The sequence below is a fragment of the Patagioenas fasciata genome, chromosome 11 (assembly GCF_037038585.1).
Source record: "Patagioenas fasciata isolate bPatFas1 chromosome 11, bPatFas1.hap1, whole genome shotgun sequence".
Taxonomy (NCBI): Eukaryota; Metazoa; Chordata; class Aves; order Columbiformes; family Columbidae; genus Patagioenas; species Patagioenas fasciata.
Window position 1 is genome coordinate 20,272,217 of NC_092530.1, and position 20,275 is coordinate 20,292,491.

The 20,275-nt window shown below is 40.8% G+C and overlaps 1 protein-coding gene across 4 annotated transcripts in view; it reads right to left on the minus strand.

Moving 5' to 3' along the window:
• The window catches only part of KLHL13 (kelch like family member 13), an 81,345-nt gene extending 61,316 nt beyond the window's left edge, over positions 1 to 20,029 (minus strand). Inside the window, exons 1-3 of one of the 4 annotated variants that reach the window (XM_065846344.1) lie at positions 19,944 to 20,013; positions 9,834 to 9,898; positions 2,852 to 2,910 (exon numbers count right to left, since the gene is read on the minus strand). In XM_065846344.1, the coding sequence (XP_065702416.1) occupies positions 2,852 to 2,871 (20 nt within the window). In that variant the 5' untranslated portion in view covers positions 2,872 to 2,910; positions 9,834 to 9,898; positions 19,944 to 20,013. Of the gene's footprint in view, positions 1 to 2,851; positions 2,911 to 9,810; positions 9,899 to 19,943 lie in introns of those variants that run through there. The other 3 variants (XM_065846342.1, XM_065846341.2, XM_071813543.1) reach the window with 3 other exon arrangements.
• Between the last annotated feature and the right edge of the window lie 246 nt (positions 20,030 to 20,275).

Genomic DNA, 20,275 nt, shown 5'->3' on the forward strand with positions numbered 1-20,275 from the left:
ACAAAAACAAAGGGTACAGGTAAATAGCAATTTCCATTCTACATCCCACAAATTTTATATAACTGTATAAATACTACTCACAGAAAGAGGAATTACAGCACAGAGGTTAAAGCCAAGGTTATGATCATGTAGAACTAAGCAAAGAAACCAGTTCCTGCACCTCCACCCTGCAACAAGCACTAAACTCTATTCAACTCCCAAGCTATCCCATTACATCTTACCCATATGCACCCTTGCAACAATCCCGTAAGAATTAATGAAACTACACGGACAGATATTACCTGTTATTGCAGCTACTAATGCTGACACAGAGGAGTCTTAATGTAGGCAAATCCAGAAACGCTGCTCACGGTGGGTGTCACTGGCTGTAAGCCTTATCCGCTCTCTTAAGTATCAGAGCACAACCTGACCCAGCCATATGCTGAAGCCCGTGAAAAGCTGACTGCTATGCAGCTAAAAGGTCCTTAAGAGCAGCCATCTGTATGAATTAAATGCTAGCCCCACAAAATAACTGTCGTTTGTTTTTTCACACAGCCTTTCCTGAAAATTGCCACGCAAAAACATGGGCAACATCTCTAAATACGCTCAAAGAAAAATGTAGGTATTATCAGTAACTGTAGCATCACTATGAAAATATTTTAAGGCGCGTAGACTGATATTTGGAACATTTATACCTAAAATATTTTTCTTGTAAAAAAATAAAAACACACACACAAAATCCAAAAAACAAACCACAATCAAGTTCCAATTTTATTAAGTTGATAATAATGAAGACTTCATTAAATATATATATATATATATTTTAAAAATTAAAAAATTAGTTATTTTTCAACTACAATTTTTTCTAGGTTCTGTAGAGTGATACCCAGCTGGGAAGTAAATACAGTTGTACTTGTCTAACACACTGTACCTGCTTGAAGCACAAACTTACATGAGCCTGTACAGACTGGACTGTACAGACACAACTTCTACTTCCCTCATTCAGCCTGATCCCTGCTAGAAAGCTACAGTGAGATTTTAATGCACAACAGTGTCATCCATCCAGTGTCAGCCCTGAGCAAGTCCTGCCAGCTCCAGGAGCTGCAGAAGGAGGCTCTGCTCATGAGATCTAACCCAGGGACTCTGTTTGAGCCCTGGCCAGAATCTGAAAACAAACCGAACAACATGTGTCATGACCGAGGAATCAAATACTCCACTACTTTAGCTATCTGCGGAAGGCATCACAGAATGTAATATCTTTATTCTAAATATGAATTATTATTCTTTAAAGATATATTATGAAATAATATTCCATATTATCACTGCTACTGAGCCAACTGTGACAACGCCTTCATGGACTTCGACCACAAGAGAGTGATCTCAAAGTCACAGACTCCATCAAATCACCACTATCTCCTGGGTAAATCAGCTGGAGCAGCACAAGGATTTCTCCTGCTGCTTCATAAAGAATCCAGCACTGGGCCAGCACACTGTTGTAAAGAAATCCTCCTGCAGCCTTCCTGAACTGGCAAGCAGAGCCTGGAAGGAGCCAATGGAAAGATGACTACAAGCCAATATTATCTTGAATCAGATTTTTCTCTCAACTGAAAGCAAGACAGACTACCAGCTGCTATTTGCAGATGCCAAACCTCATCCCAGAATGAGGAAATTAAGCATTAATGACTTTTTTTCAAGTAGTCACTAAACTACAAATCACAAAACCATATCTATGAAAATATGCAATGGGCCCCAGGATAAGGGAAGCCCAAAAACCATTTAAAAACCTTTTCCCTAGATCTAAGCAAGAAAAGCAGAAAATCCCATATAAGAATCCAAACTGGTTCCTACCTAGGAGTTTAAGCAATTACTAGTCTGTTATAACAAAAGGATATTTTTCAGTTTAAGAAAATACCAACATTTTCATGGTATAGCATTAATACTACAAATGCAAAAAGAAGTTCGAAATCAAGGTGCCTGAGGTAACAGCAGTTCTAACCTGAGCTCTTCAGTGCCAAGAGAAGCACTGAAGTTCTCCACAAAAGCACCATTCTCTTAGATAATTATCTTTAGAACAAAGCAGTAGCTCCAGAGTATCAAAGGTAATGGTTTAAAAGCAAGCACTCAATACCACATTACTTGTATTATACAAAAAAAGACTGTCATGGAAAAATCTAAAATAACATGCTGCTTCAATTCTCAACCCTTACTGGAAATTTGGCAAAAAAAGGAAAGCCTGGGACTAATTGCCCCAAAGGAAAGAGCTGGCTGATGAGTCTACAGCACTAGAAACAACGTATTTATGGAATCCATCTGACAAATAAGACACTGCATCACCTAATTGTGATCAGAAAAAAAGACCTTGCTTCCACAAAAGTACTTATTTAGGTACAGTTATATTCTGCCATAGAGGTTCTTCCTTTCCTGTAATATTTTGGGAGCACAGTTTAGCTGCATGCTCCCAGGATGTTGCTGTGTTCCACCAGACAGGAATGGAAAACTTTCAGGAAAGCTTCCATTGACTGCTACTATTCCCATCTTCATGGCAAATAGATCAGAATTCCAATCAAAATTAGACAAGAACGACAAAGTGTTAATAACCTGTCATGTAGAACAGGTAGCACCTGTAAACTGATCACTACAGAAAGGTTAAGAACTCACACAAACATATATATGCTATTGCTCTGTCTTACAGCTCTTTATTTCAACAACCAGCTTTGTCTATGGTTTCCATGAAGGGCTCTATATTCACAGCTTTCCAGAACCAAATGAAACTGTCAGGCAAATGGCACAGTTTTGCTAAATTAGGAAAAGTAAAAATGAATTCCCACATTAGCATTTTGGGTTTTTTAGAAAACACACGTCAGTTACTCACAAAGTGTCTCTCCACATCATCTCTGATAAGCGGAAATATCTCCTCTGCTCTTCATGCACCTGTAGTCAAACAAAAAAGACGTGAAGCAGAGTCACAGACAGACATCCTGAAATAGCATCTGCCTCTCAGATCCCATGGATTTGCACAAAATAAATCAAGATTCATTTTAAACATTCACACACAATACGAGTTTTTCCCCTTTTCACTAACTTTCTCCAATAAAATTACACAGATAAAGGAGCACAAAAGAAAGAAAACTGCTTCTGGTCTGCATTTATTACACCGCTCTTTGCTGTGGAAACAAGGATGAATTATGAAAACTAATCAAGTGAACACAGAAAGCACATGCCCTAGATTTTTCAAATAATCTCTTGGTTTAACCCAGTTGTTGCTGAGTCTGTCTATCCCATGAACAATTCACTAAAATGGAAGCTGTGACTCATGAATGCCACCTTTTATTTTGAGAGAGGAACAGCTCGAATTATTTGCACGCAAGACATAACCACAGTAATTTGTACAGAAGAGGCTAAAATTTTAATGAGTTCCATTTTTAAGATCTAATACAGTTGATCAAAAACTCCTTGTGGTTTTCTTTTCTAAATGTCTCAGGAGTATGATATCTTACAACCATTAATCTAAATGAAAGACTACAGACTATATCCAAGTTTGGGAACTTGTACTTTCACTTGAAGGGACAGTGAAAACGTTGTAACATTTCTGTTTCCTGACATAATTTAGCAACAAGCATTGCAAAACATAAACTATGCAATATATGCAGAATATAAACTATGCAATACATATGCAAAATGGTTGGACTCGATGATCCTGAGGGTCTCTTCCAACCAAAATGATTCTGTGATTCTATTCTACCCCCCCCAAAAAGCCACACTTCTGATTTTTTGGTCTTTTATATATTTTATCTTGGTAAAAATAAGTCAATAACAGAAAATTAGTAGTCACATGAATTAGGTATTTCTTTAAAGTAATTACTATGTATTTGCAGCCCAAAGCAGAAATTGCTGGTTTTTAATTAATACCTTTAACATATGAAAGTAAATTAGTATATTTAGATATTAGTATTAGTAATTAAGATATTAGTATTAGTAAGTATTTCTAGCATTTTTTAGATATGGCCACAAAACAGTAAATCTATGTAACAGATTTGAACTAACAAAAAACAGAAACTTCTGCAAATCATCTTCTCCTCTCCAATTGCTCTGTAGCATTACAAAAGAAATTCTGGCTTCAGAGAGCAGGTCACAAGTAATGCTAATTTAGGAGCCTGTCTAAAATGTTATCTGGTTAAAAAAGATTTAGACATTTGGTATCAAGAAATGGCACGCAATATTTGTAAGCATGAATAATAAATTCACTGTGTGCTTTGCAATACTTCAAACGAGTCATAACAGAGGCGGCATCAAACAGAATTGTTTAACAGAATCGTTTAACAGCATCTCCCTTGCCCGCTCCCTCCCATTGATGCTGGAGCAGCTGGGAGAATAAGGTTCTTAACTCCTGGTGCTGCTGCACCGGGATATTCTCATTTCAAATAAACTCCAGGTTTTCCTGCATTAAAGATGCCTCCTGAGTAAATAGGATAGCTTTTATCTGTTGTCCATCATAAAACTAACACATTCAAGTAGTACCACATACAGTTGAGCTACTTGCCTGCCATCATACTCAGAAATAGTTGTCAAGCCCTATGTGACATGCAGTGTGGTTAATGCATTAATCATTAGGATGGACACTGCAGTCTCACTCCTTGTTTTACCGTCCTGTGGGCTCCGCATGGGCTTCTCCGATGAGGTAAATCCAGTATAAAACAGTACAAAGGGATCATAAGACAGGTGGCCCTCAACTTTGCAAAACTCTAAGGTTGGGATTTAATTAATTCTAAGGAATAAATGAAGTTGGCCTCATCTTGGGCAAGTATACACTGCAGATGGGTTTATGTATATAGTTTAGCATCTTCCCATACACCAGCCCGGTGAGGTCAAAGCCATGTTCCTTTGATGTGGCCTTTAACAGGGTTGCTTATCTGCAGGTATCAACTATACTGTTCACTCCAGCTTGCTTGAAGACAGGGAAGAAAATCTGACTTTTCCATTATTAACTACAAATAAAAGGGGCTTTTTTTAATCCTTCCATTTTACACGACTCTCTAAAACGGTCACTCCAAGCCAATCTAGTTCAAAGATTGTTAACGTTTTTTTGAGAAATAAGAGTGCTAGTAGTACGCAATAGATTTGTGTTGTGTATAGCAAAACTAGACCTGGATTCCTGAAAACACAGTTTCACCTTCTTCCAGAGACTGTTTAACACATGAGACTGGCCAAACTACTTACACACAGTCAGTACTACTTCTAGCAACTTTAATCATGTTGCCCAGTTTCAAGTAAAAGGCCATTTATCAGAGTGACTTTAAAAACAGAATCCCTTCTATCTGTCCATCTCCTGCCCTCACCTGAAGGTTTCTTTGCGGTGTTTTAGCGGCACAGCTTATATGTTACCTGCTCACATCACTCTGCTTGTGAAAAAAGCTGAGCCAATTAAACTTTTGAAAGGTGAAAGCTGAATTTTTCTTAAATTTGGGGCATTTTTTAAAAACCACCGCTGAAGGAACAAAAGAAACGACCTCTTTTGAGCTCCATGGCTTGTTCGCAGCAGAAAGCTATAAGAAATGTTACAGGTATTATTTTCTTGTACATAGGAGAAAACTAAAGATTACAAAAAATAACAGTGCAGGATGTACAAGCTGATGCACACAAGTTTCAAAACTGGAAATCAATGGATTTTCTTCCAATAGAGTCTAAACTTCAGAAAGTACATAAAGAATATTTACCAAGCCTCATTACCACAGAAATTCACAAAGCTCAAATTCCATGTTAAAAATACAATTTTTCATACAAAAGTTTTCATCAGCTTTCAACAACAGAGCTGCTATCGACTTTACCCCCGTCGCTGATGACTCTACATGCCCAACACACCAATATGAGAAAAACACACCTCCGCTTACAGCTTTACAGCTGCTCACTGCGTCCACAGAAAGGACAAATCTGATCACCAGCACTAACTTGTGTCTCCCCACCAAGAGCTGGGGGCTGAATTTCTCCGATCTCTTTGCTTTGTGGTGTTTGCTCCTGTTACTGCTGTTATATTTTGCTGACATTCTTTCAGATGTGCAAAAGCAAGTACATACATTTATGAATAACGATTCATTTCCTATATGACCAATTACAGTGGTTTTAACAACCTTCACAATGAATTTAGGAAGCCAATTTAAAAGGGACATGGTTAAGCTCCATGTAAAATTGATTAGCATTTCACAGAGAAGGTAAGCTACTTCTAATTCTAACTCCATGACATAAATAAAAACACTACATGTGTTGGTCACATGTCAGTACACACAACTCGCAGAGCAGACACCCTGTGAAACTCTTTCATTTTTATACCTATATTTCATTTTCTATCACAATGTTCCATTTTTTTTAGAGTTGACAGATGATGCATGTGGCTTATGTAGGTGACATGTATGAGTTACAGTGAGCTCTTCAGAAACAACAGCAAATTAGCAACACAAGACATGTCAAAGAGTGGACAAGGAAGTGTGCGGGGCACAGTCTAGGAAGCCATGAAGTGAACAAGCCCACATATCCTCAGTGGCAAAGACAAAAGCATACAGTGAAAATGAAAAATAGACTCGTCAGGTCAGAGGACAGACCTCAGCAAACACATCATTTCTACAGAAGGTGGGCTGTTTTCCGGTGATGCTCAGAAATCGCAAATGTTGTGATTTAGCCTGACCTACGACGCCAATGCAGTCCCTTCTCTAGCACAGTAGCCAACGAAAATTAAAACCGTAACAAAACCGAACTGCTGAAAAACATACTGTGAACTAAACCCACATGAGGCAAGAGGCTCAATGCCAGCCTGGGAACATAACAAAGGACACAGTTCGTGTTGCACTTAGTCTGACCCAACTACCACTTGCCTACCTTGTCCTGAACCAAACAAACCGACCAGCCGGACAATTCTGGAGGCTGCTGAGGGCAGGGAGTGCCCAGCATGGCCCATGCTGTGCCCAGGCACAACCATCGCACTCACCTGGTGACAGCCACACATCCCCGGCATCCAGGGACCAACCCTGCACGGGGCAGCGGAAAGCAGCATTGTCCCTTTTAGCAGCAGCTGATTAAATCCGACATGGAACTGCACTCCTAGAGAATTGCTTTAATCTCTAAATAAGAAGTAATAAGGTAAGCTCTCTCTAAATTCAGAGAAGCATATGCCTATAAAGGTATTTTTATCTTAAAAGTAGGATGTAAAATAGACTGATATAGGCACTTCCAGCAATAACTTTGGACACTTTCTGGTTGTTTGCATAGCCTCCCATTTTTTATGACAGGCATCAGAGTTGCATTACCTGACGGTAGCATTAACATATATCAAATATCACCTGATAATCAATAATTAACAAGGAGAATCATTACTGTTTTCCACATACAGAGTAGAAGCATATAAGTATTTAAACATTTGCAATAAAAATCAAGTTAACACACAAAATAAGCCCCATATCTAAGACTGAAGATACAACTGAAGCCACCAATTTACTTCAGTCAACGAAGGTACTGCATTTTGAAAAACTCAGTGTTATGAAGGAAGGAAATAGGCTGTTGAAATACAACTCTAGGTACCAGAACCGATCTTATCCTAACGGAAATTCAGTAATTGTATTTAGTGAAGAAGCTTCACCTGCCAAAAGTATTGCTACCATGCTCTTTAACTGCAGTTACACAATGTCCTTTTTTAATGTATTTTTAAAATATGTTCAATAAAAACTGTATTTGACTATTGACACAAAAAAACCAAGATTCAGCATGTTCACACAAGCTTAGAAGTCTTCAGTAATATTTTATGTATTAAAAAAAGCTTCTTATTGGCATAGTATTTGTCATACAGCAAGAGAAAACAGCTCTTTGAAGAATACCAAACCATTAACACATCGCTTACAAATCATATCCAGGTAAACACCTGCAGTTTAAAATGGCACCACAGGCTGCAGGAAAATTCTATGTCATATTGCACGGAATACAGCACTGGAAGAGGCTGCCCGGGGCAGCGATGGAATCACCATCTCCCAAACATGAGGACCTTGAACATGAGCACAACAACAGTCCAGCTCTTTTGGGCCCAAAAAACAAGTCAAGAGTCAGAGAAACCACATAACTTTTAGATAACTGACTGACAGGGGGCAGAAAAAACAAAACCAAGACCCTTCCTGGTTTCCTAATTTGTAATGAGAACTATTTCCATCCTTAAAATTCCTCTTAACTGCACTGTACATGCATGATTATTCTCTGATATGACATACATTTGTTCTGAATTCCACAAGAAACCACAAGGTTTTGGTCAAAGCAAATCTATGACCAGCAAAATTCCTGCCTTACCCTTCAAACAGCAAAGCTTGTTATACAGGACAGTTTAAAATGAATGTTTCACCCTCCGATCAGCACAGTTTAAAACTGATGGCTCAGTCTATTCACGATCAGAAAAAGTAAACTGAAGCTTCAGCCACATTCTAGAAAGGTTTCAAAGCTATCTATTTAATAATCTACACACATATACAGTTGTCTTTTTCAGCTAAGCTGAACAAACTGTTACGACTTACTGCTTTCAGCTTTTTGAGAAGTATCTCCTTGCATTGCACTCACTGTTTTGTATAAAGAACTCAGTGCTTCCTGTGTCTTTATCAATTGTTTTGATAAATGACCTAAGGCTACATAATTTGATCCACAATTTAACAATTACAGTATATTCAAATTAGATTTATGAGATTCTCAAGGTATCAACATTGCCTAGTATTTCAAGTGTATTAACCAGTGTTTGAAAGCCCAGGGTAAAAACACTCTCATCATGGAAAAATTCAACATGACATGGTCAGAGAGTTCTACAAAAGAAAATGAAATCTTTTTCACTGGGACATTTGCACGTTAACCATTTAAACTGTTGCAAAGAGCTTATATACAAGAGTTTCCAAGAGCTGTTCATTTCCAATATCCAAGTATACCCAAGCCATGATATTTAACAACACAAAAGCCTTCTAATTTGTGTCCCAGTGAAGGCTGAAAAACGTCAACAGCATCTGCTGAAAATTTACACTTTACAAGTATGCTACTGACCCCCACAGCCATACTGAGAAAATTCATCAGAATAATTCTCAATGCATCAGTTTATGGATGCCTACAGCAACATCTGGAAAAGGCTATATAAAGAATACAGAGTATATACATATATAAATATTTACTTATGTATCCTTCAAGCTAGAAAGTTTCAGGATACCAACAACCTAAATATTTTGATCAACACTCAAGAATTAAAGGTGCCTGTGTTCTTGAATATATGAATTATTTAATCAGCATCTACTAAACGCAAAGTTTCAAACAAGGAAAGCAACACACAGAATTCAGATATGAAAGGTCAGACCAAAGACTTCTTTAGCCAAACTACATTTCTACAAGCTGCATCCAGAATGCCGTCTTTACCACTCTGCAACTCACTTTTCTTTTCCACTAATTTGTCTAATAACACTTCAAACTAATTTGCACTCAAGATACACCATGACAACAGAGTCACAATATAATTATACACTAGATAACAGAGACTCACAATATCACTACACATTACAGGGAAGCATCCTTCAACTATCAACCTCAATAATTTGGTAACACCTCACCCACAGTAGTGTCCCCGCAGTGTCAGACTGGGTGCAGAGACTCCCCAGTTTGTTTCTCAAAGAGTGTTCCCTGCTGAACCCCCCCCGACTTACTGTACTGCACGAAAAACTGGAAGCAAATCCACACGGACCTACACAACGTGTTGCCTTGTTATGTTAATTGAACAGGAAGAGTTTCACTACGATTTAGACATTAAAAAAATAATAATAATAATAATTTGCATACACAAAGCATCTGAACTTTCTTACTGTTCATGGCAGGATCCCAGGGCTATGTTTCTCCATTCCCAAGCAGTCCAGGTTAATTTTGACATCTAGAACAAGGTTCAGGAAGAGAAAAAAAAAAACAAACTGTCACACACTTTCGCACATTATTATTTACCATAGAGGTTATTTTAAAGAACTGCAGGGTACAGCACCTCCAACAGAGATAACTATTGGCTTCTGCAGCTCTTTGAGTTCTATCTCCACTGTGAGTGGAAAATTGGATAGCACCAATTCTTGCCCAGAGGAAAAGTTCACATAACCCACTACAAATCTGTGGTGTCCTGCTCTTTTACATCTATACAGATTATTTAATACACAATTCTGTAAGACCACAGCTTCAAATAAAAATCCATTTCAACAACAGTGTGGAAGAAAATAAGTCAGAGCTAATTTTTGCCTCTAAATTAGTCAAGACAGTCCCTCTGTACATCCCAGAAGCAGAGCCACCATTTTACATAAATAACTAAATGCATACAAGTCACAAGAAGTACTGAAGTCCTAACAGAAGTAATACCTTGCATCATGATACTAAGCCTGGTATGCTTTTCATAAATTCAACCCATAGTTGCTATCACAGCAGGAAGCTATCTAGCTGGGCTTGCAAAATAGCACCAGTCACAACGGAGTTGAAACAGCATAAAATTACAGCGAAAGGTTTTGCAGCCATTTGGAAGTCATTTTACTGGCCAGAATGAACAAGTGGAGAGCAGGGCTTGGGAAGAAACACAACCTTCCCTCTGTCCAGTTGAAAAGGAAAAAGGCAGTCGGTTACCCCAACATGCAAAAAGCAATTAGCAGAACTGCCATTTGCAATGGCAGCAATTTTTTTAATTAATTCTAACGTAAACCCGAGCGAGAAAACGCCAGCAACAATGCCACCGGCTTTCACTTCCTCTGTATTTCCTCTTAGAAAATAAGAAAGTTGAAACATTACACTTGGCAACTTGTAATCTCACATTCAGTTAGCACCAGTAAGTGAGGGTCACTTCCATAATTCAATGAACAAACAACATTTTTGCAATTGCAAGCCCTTGCCAACCCGAAATTATTCATCCAGTTAAAACAATAAGCCAATACTAACAACAAAATCACATAGGAAACCACAAGTTAACCAATAGTAACAGATAAGAATCACTACAGGACGTTCAAACTTCTTAACCAAAGCAATGGAGTTACCTAAAGATTAGAGAGAATATTGCAGTCTTATTTCATGAAGCTTTCTTCCCTTTGATACTCCTTAAAATAAATCACATTACTTTGTTTTTCCTATATGCACATCTACGCATGGCAGCCATCAGAAAGACACATGTTCCAAAATTAAAATGTTAACGTGTCAAGAATGACACGCACAATTCATCAGGAAGCCTCTTACGCGAGTCGTTTTGTTGAAAAAAAGCGGAAAGACAAGAAGTTAGAAAGCAGTTCCAGGCAGCAAGAAGTCCTCTGAAGCTGGGGGGTAAGATGCAGGCTTCCCACCACCCCCAGTCAGAGCGTTTTGCGCAACCTGCGTCTCTGCAAAGCTGTGTCAGGCTGCTCGGGGGACACTCACAAGCACCACAGTGGAAGGTCTTATAAAAGGCTCTCAGTAATGAAAATCTCAAACAATGTCAGACTTGTTAGACACATCTGGGATGGCACTGAAACAATAAAGTCAATACAAAGATAGCATTTCTTCCTCCAACCCACTCATTTTTTCCTCCTCCCATTTCTTTTTCCATTATTATTTTTTCTTGACTCCATGATCAGGATTGTAAATTGTTGCCACGCAACCCCTTCTCTTGCACATTGTCATTTTCTGGCCCAACTCCCTCCTACCATTTATTTTACTAATGAATAAACAACCTGAACTAGTAACGGGAGCTGGTGAGAACCACAGCATGGACTTTTCTGTACGTAGATGGGGAAGACAGGACCCTGTTGCTTGTGCTGGTGGGTGCTGTGGGGCATCGCTGCCACCCATCCCCAGCATCCCACCAATCATGCCTGAATTTCTTCTTCTTCTTCCACTCCACACTGGCAGATCACTACAGCCTAATCAGAAAAATAACTTCATTCTCTACGAGGACAATGAACTGCAATTCTCTTCCTTCACCTGGAGATATTTGCAGGGGAGAAGCCACATTTCAGCCTGTCAAACAGTGTTCTAGCTTGTGAACCTCTGCCCTGGGGTTGGATCTCCTCCTCTCCATACAGCTGTGCCGTGGAAGAGCTCAGCATCCTCAGCTGCTCGTCCCTGCTCTCTGCCAGAAGGCCACCAGCTGAGCTGCTCTTCAGTGTTTCTAACCTATTTACTCAGGATCAATCAATACAAAGAGCGATTATTCAGGCTGTTTAAACCAGCTCGGCTTATTTTGGTTGGCATTCTGCAGAAAAGCTCACATAATTGCCTCAACTGCCAGCGGTAAGGTTCACAGGCCCTCACTGAAATAGTTACTCTTTCTACAAACCAGGAATGATAGCCAACAGCAAAACCAGACAAGAAATCCCTGCCGGCACTCCAGAAGAAACTAGCACTCTTGGCACTTTATCATCCCCCAAGGAACACATTTTAAGAGTTGGGCGATTCTTGCTTATATTTGCTAAGCCCTTTCCAGGGAAGCAATTTCCCTCCGCTCTCAGAGAAGATGTAACTCGCAGAGCCCCCCAAGAAGGGACAGCCACACGAGCACCTATAGCAACATGGTATGCAAGCCTCTGCCCTTGAAGAAAGGGAAGAGATGCTGGTAAAATCTATCAAATTGCCTCATGGTTACAAGTTTTGATAGAGAAAAATGCCATCCCCATAGGCTAAAGTTAGACTACATGCTTATTAAGATGTCGCCTACAACGCTAACCGTTTCGTTATTCTGCTACTCACTCCACCCCCCCACTGCACACCAACCCCACAAAATTAACAGGTGAAACAAAGACTCCTCCAGCATAACAAGTTTTGGGAACAGAAATTGCGTTTTTGGTTTGTGCATGTGAAGCACAATCACACCAAGGTCTTGGTCTATCACTGTAGCTCTTAAATAGTGCCAACAATTTTAAAGTAAAAAAGTTAAGAGGACAGACTATATAGGATATTATTAACATAAGTTAGGTGTACTCACTGAAAGTCATGCAATATAGTTTCTCATTAGTGATTAAAATTTTCTTAAATGAAGAGTTAAGTATGAAATCCTAAAATTTAACATTAACCAAAAATAGCAAACTTTCTAGAAGACCATGCCATCAGGTATACCGACCAGGAAGACCATTTTATTAATAAAGAAAAAGAAGTAAAATTCAGGAATTGTGGTAGAAGAAAAAGACACCCAGTGTCTGGGTCTCTATCTTCTTGCAAGAGGATGCTGGGGGAGTTGTATCATGGCCCACTTAGAGCCCCACTGCAAACTCCTCCGCATATTCAACCTCATATTAACGTAAGCTACTAAACCATTCCTGAAAAAGATCAGCCTACTTGGAAAGATACAGGCCAGGCCCTCTCATAGCATGCAATACCACCACCATCACCAAGATAACACTGCCACCAACTCCAAGATAGTTGGTACCATTATCATCTCATTACCACTCTTCTTTAAGTAACAAAACTCCCTCTTTGGAGATTAAGGATGAAATTTTCAGATTCAGGGGGAAAATATGGTACAAAGTCTCACCTGGGTTACAAAACTCCCCACAGGGGCCCTTCTACCACTAAAGATGTCAGTGTCTTATATTGCCCAAGTCTCATTAACAACAGAGACAGTGAATGCCTACACATTTACCATGACTCCTCCGTGACAAGTGTGAGTAGCCACAAGGGACTGGTGTGATTTGCACAGCCTCTGAGGGAGCAACATAAGGCAGCTCAAGCAACCCAGTAAGTTCAGATTCAATATTGCTGAATTATCTAGATTTTTCCTTCAATTATTTTGTAGCTCAAGTGTTTAATTCATGAATTCCAGTTTGAAGGTGTAAGCTTGCAAAGTCTTTCATTTATATAAAATATATCTCACAGGGCATATACCCTGATGGAAATACTTTAATTCCACTGTATGGAACAGCAAACACAAGAGCCCAGCTTAAATTTCTAGTTATAACATCACTGCTAAATTACAAATTCAACACTGAATAGAACAAAACAGGTTACACTCTGTTCCTGTTAAAAGCTTCCAACATAACAGGCAATAAAATATGGTTGTTAATAAGTGACAGCAATATAACCCCATATGTGTATTTTTTTAACTTCTGGTTGCTACTACTTAGAAAGTTACTCACTAGCAGTGAGAGTAAAGATGATCAGGGAGGGGAGGTGTGGAGATAAAGTATTAATACAAGTCTTCTACAACTCTGGCACCATGGTGGATAATCAGCTTCTAAAAAAAATACATATATACAGAATACATGCCAATGTCTGTAGGATTCTAGTGCCACTCACAGCTTTCTTTAAATAACAGATGTGCTACTCACTTCCTCTGTTCTATTCAAAATCTGTGGGCAGCCATGAACTTGCCCAGAACCATCCCCGTTTCATAACACCAAAGCTGCTTGAGAGTCAGGCACTGAGAAGCCAAAAGTTGACAAGGCAGAAGATCAATCCATTTCTCCCTCTCCTTCAGGAGCCAGAAACCATCTGTGAGCAGGACACAGGCCAGTGCTTAGAGTCCTCCAGAGCAGAGACAAAAGTTTTCTACCTGCCTTACTGTTGTGCAGAATTCACGCTTTCATGTAAAGTTTTTACTGAAAGCACGAATTTATGTGGATCATTCAGCTCCTACACAGGTGGAAAGCTAGCTGGAGAACAGGAGTCCCAGGAACATCTCTTTAGAAGCACCTGGAAAGATGACTGGTTTGAAGTGGGAGCAGCATTGAGTTGGATGCTCCAACCCCAGCATCTGCTGGGAGAAGCAGAGTCTGCTTTCCCTCCACTCACCTTCAGCCACACCTATGAGAGCAATGGCAAGATGTAGCCACAGGGTGAGTTAGCAAACTGATAAAAACGTTACCAAGTGGCTCAGTTTCCCATGAGATAAGCAGCATGAAAGAAATCACCCTGCGCACACACAAGCCTTAGCTCTGCCAAGGGAGCTGCAGTGGGAGATCAGCGGCAGGAGGCAGGACTACCCAGGGATGCACCAGATGCGGTACCTGCACCACCAAACTGTCTCCAAAGCCTCAGATTTTGCCTCCAAGCATGACTCTTATGGTTAATTTTCAATCCACAGCAGGTTTCTTCATAAGTTTAAGATTTAAAATAAATGTTTTGCGTTTATTTCTTACAGAATTATTTAAATATGTAGAAAATATACTACAACAATGCATAACAGAAATAGAAGTTCAACCTTAGAGAGCTGGGTTTTGTGCCAGTACAGTAAAAAGCTGCTCAATATTTCAGATCATCATCTTAACATACTGCTGGATATTTCACATTAGCATTATCAGATAAGGTCAGTTATTCAAAAGAATCAAAGTTCCCACGATGCTAAATGAAATGCACATGGAACACATTCAACTTGAAACTAGAAGAGACCACTAACATGGAGATCCCAAAAAGCAATCAGGAAAAAAGGAACTAAGCTGAAGTTCCCATGTCTGTCCTAACTTCGACCTACGGGATTCTGTATAATATTTCACCATTATCAGTGGGACACCTCAAAAATTCTGCTTTATTTTTTTCATTACATGGAACTTCATCTTCCTCCTAACAACAGTTTGCACTTGACCAGATGGAGATGTAATCAAGCTCATTTACAATGCGCCACAATTTTCATTTCTCATGTTGCTAAATCTCGGTCTGCAATTTCTGAATGATACAGACTGATAAAATTGGCCCTCCCAGTTTATATTTCTCACCAAGAATAACGAAACAAAATTCCTCCCTTGCTTCTTACAAAGATAGAAGTGTATATTCATAACAGGACTAACACACTGAGACGCCGAGCACTGCAATAGCAGTTCTAAACCATTTACTTTTAAGCCCTCGGAGCTAGGACAGGCACTTAAATCACCACATCCTTGGTGCAAGACTTGTGCAACACATTCCCACGTGATTTGTGCCGACTGGCACAGCAGAACTCATAACCTGACAGCCCGAGTAGATGTGGGGTACCTGGTAAGATGCATGCTATTTAATTTAGAAATGGAAAAAGGTTTTAAGTTTCCCCAAAATTTAAACAACTACAAGTTGGGTCAAAAACTCTGAGAACTTCTTTGAAAGCAAAACTTCTCTTCACAATCTATTTTCATTTCTACTTTCACCTGTGCATAAGATCTCTCATATTTTAAATATTTCTTATTAAAAGAACCAAGCAAAATAGCTTTCAAAATGCAGAGTGTGTTGGCATTGCCAAATAAATCTCACGCATTTCACAACTATAGAACACACCACCAAGCAGCTGCATCAATCACAAAGAAGTCGTTAAAACAAAAGCCCCCAGAAATCATAGACCAGTGTCATTAGTATTTACAATAAAGCACTGTTTCCACAAAAGGAAACAAAATTACATACTTCCCACAGCAAGTATAAAGCAAAAACATTGACAACACAAATCAATAGCTGGTGCATTCTTCAAAAGATTGGTACACCTGATTCACTTAAAAACGGCTTCTCAGAATAGGCATGGAAGACATCAAATTCATTATAAGACACTGAACATGGGAAATCTTTCACATTTTCTTACTGCTAGTCTTCTGAAACACAGATGCCAATTAAAGGAGTCAGACTTAAATTTCACCCCAGCTTGCAAGCTCCTCTTGAGTTCAAAGAGATCCCTTTCTACCTCATAATCCAAAAGATAACATGAAGAAATCCACTGCTGAAAAACTCCAGTCACCAATAGCAAGTCACACATTGTAATTCCCCTCATCACCCATCTCAAGGCACTTTCAGCTTAGTTCCCTTGGCAGATCCTTTTGTCACAGGATACAGGCTACCAGCACTATACAGAGCACCTTCACCCCAAACCACTTACTACTGTGTAAAACCCTTGGAGACAGCTTTATTAAATTAATTCTGATGAAACCAGTAAATTATCAATTACCCTGAATGCTCACTGAAAGCATGCCTTTTCTTCCAGAGACTACTATCTAACATTGCTTAATGACTTCGTAGTTTTTCAAAGATACTTTGGTTAGGGTTAGCAAATATACTAAGAAAAGTCTCTTCCACATGAGCATTTTTAATGTATTCATTTATCTCTAATCTCCCAATTTTAAGAAACTTGTTGCATCACAAGTAGTTAAAAAGAAAACCATAAAAATGTTTCCATCCAGTATTCTGACAACGCAATACAGCTGTGAGAATTAAAATAAAAAAAGCTGAAAGTAGAGAATCTTGAAAGGAAAGCAGAACACATTGCCCTGTCTATTTGAGCTTTTTCCTCCCACTCACACTGACACCCATATACACCACACCAGACCTGTGTGTGACAAAGGCATCTACCCCTGTGAACCTAGCCCGAGGCCATCAAAGTCAACTTTCATAAGCTATTAAGAGTCATTAGAAAAGTTTTGTACTATTGACATAGCGAAACAGCCAAACACTGAATACTCTCTCTGAGGCTGCTAGCTCTTTAAACAAATGCTCCATAGTTGTTCAGTTTTTCCTGCGGTACAGTTTCTCGGAAAGTTTTACCGGCACAGATATATCAACTAAAAGAGTAAAGAAAAATAAGCCATGTACTAAGCATCACAGCTACTTCAGCAATATAATAATTACAAAAGAGCAAGGCACCTTCGATAGCTTTGCTTGTGGTGTTTGTGGAGCTGCTACAGCAGTGCCAGCAGAAACACTCCTGGCAGAACACACTGCAAATTCATCTGGAGTCTATACCAATGTGTTTCCTTACATTGTGAACTCATTACCCCTTTCTAATAGCCGGACCACACTAAGAACATACAGCCCTTGAGGTAACATAATTGGAACTTCTTATTCAGACAGCAGAGGTTATGCCTTCAGATCCAGATATCCTCAGCTTGATCACCACTATCAAAGAAACAGATACAAGCACCATATTACACTGAGATACACTCAACATGAGATAGTTTGTTGATTTTTTTTTTAAGGAACAGCAACATTTTTCTCAGCTTGTTGCAAAACGAAAGAAAAAACAAACACATTTAAGGTTACTAGAGTTCAGGGGAGAAAAGGCAAGGCTTTACTTTCTGTGTTCAATCCCACCATGTTTCCAACCAGTTCACGTGTCAGCACAAGAGCCACTTCTCCAGCAGCTCCATTTCACTCCCCCCACGAGCCCAGTCAGATCTCCATGAAGGATTCACCATCAATCTCACACCTGCCTCTGCAGCAGTATCAGCTGAACATCCTCCCTCTCAGCTTCACCCCGCTCAGCCCTGCTTTGAGAGAGCCAAATCCTCACAGGCTGTTTGCGATGGTCCCAGAGCTCATCATCTCCCCATGGACATGGTGTCCTGTAATTTACGGGACCACACTGCAAACTCCATCAGGGAGTCTCTGCATGATCCTTTTTTTCTAGCTGGATAAGTTTGCCGATCTGCTCCATACCTGGCACCACCAAAAGCTGTGCCAGCGACCCTGCAAGTCACAGAACTCCCCAAGCCACCATTACTGCCACAGATTAGGTACAGCTGAACTATGGCCTCAGGTGGCTTTCAGTTTACTGAATCTTTTAAAGAAGAGCAGAAGAAACTCTTTAAAATAAAAAAAAAAAAATTAATAATAGTAACAATAATGATACTGTGCTGGCTGGGGCAAAGTCACTTTAATTCATTTTTGACACCTGGTGTCAAGCCAAGGCTCACTAGAAACAGTCTTGTTTCTTTGAAGCAGAGCAGCATGCTAATTTGTGCTGGCAGCTCACTACAATTTTTGAACTTCAGAAATGAAGGCAACTGTTTAAAATCACAATTTTGAAAATCACAGAATCAAAGAGATCACAAGAAGTGCAGTCAGTATAGCATTTAATCCTAGTTACTACCCAAACTTTTTTTCTTTTTTTTTTTTACTATCAACACTCTGCAGCATATTCTAGTATTAAATGGGATTGCAGAACAGGCTTTACCATGAAATCAGAGAAGTGGGGAGAGCAGCCTGAAGGTTCTTCATTAGCATTATCTCTATGTGTAGCTCACTGGCAAAAAAATAAGGAAGACTCCTCTGTGGCATTCTATTCAAATGGATGAGCCATATTTAAATGGGTAAGGGAGACATTTCTGATGCAGACTTCACAGCAGGTCCACAGCATCACTTTCATTAAACACTCAGAACCTCCCAGTTAAAGAGCCCTTTGCCATACAAAACTGAAAAAGATGTGCACTTTGCATCTCCTGAATTATACGAAGGGCCTGAGTGAAGACTCCAAGGGCTCTCAAGTTAATATCACACTTTCCATACGAAGGCAAAAAGTCCTGAACAGTATTGAGTAAAAACAGAGCTTGGCCTAAATTTTATGCGAACAAGAAGAGGAAACCGGCAACTTAATTACAACCTACAGTTACACCGCTGTTTCTAATGGTTGCATCTCAGAACTAATCCCCAAAACTCCCTCCTGCACCCAGACCTCAACCGCCCTATTTAAAGACGAGGGAACAATAAACACTGATGAGCAAAGAGGGTCGAGGGAAGGAAGAAAACGATTACAAAGCCTGCAAAACAATGCTTAGAAAATGAGAGTTGAATACAGTTTTTCGGCAAGGCTCGAAGCTTTGTTCCACCCCGGGACCCCCTGTCCGCCTTCACCTCCTCCCCCCGGGCCACCTCAGCCCCCCGGGGGACGGACACTTGTGCTGCACACAGAGCTCCCTCCTGCTTCCCCCCGCAGGGCACTCCAAAGAGCAAGCCCCCTTCCCCTCCCGCACAAACGGGCTCTCCCCACATTGCAACGCGCTGCCCTCCCCGTGCATAGAGGTTACATCCCCCCAAGTGCAAACAGGACACCCCCGCTGCAAACACCGCTCCCTTCGCCCGTCCTCTGGGCAGAACGGCAGCCCCCTCTCCGCCGCCCCGCACCGCTCAGACGGCGGCCCCGCTCCCACACCCCGGCCGGCCCGCAACCCGCAGCCGCACAGGCCCCGCAGGACACGGGACCCCCGGTCTCTCCGGGACACCGAGCGAGGCAGAATCGAGGAGCGCCCCCCGCGTAGTCCTCTCACCTGCGGGCCGCGGCTGCCCGCCCGGCGCCGGCCGCGGGCCCCGCTCCGGAGCGCTCCCAAAGTCCCGAGCGCGGTCCCCCCCCGCGCGCCCGCCCGCCCGCCGCGGCCTGGCCCCACCTCCGGCACCTCGCGTCACGGCCCGCGCCAACATGGCGGCCTCCGGCCTGTGCGCATGCGTCAAGGGGGAGCGGCGGGGAGGGGTAGGCGGAGCTAGAGAGGAGGCGGGGAGGGGGCGGGGAGACCATGGGAGGGGGCGGGGTTATATGAAAGAGGCGTGGCCTCGGTGCCCTCGGAGGCGCGCGAGGGGCGAAGTGCATGGATGGATGGATGGG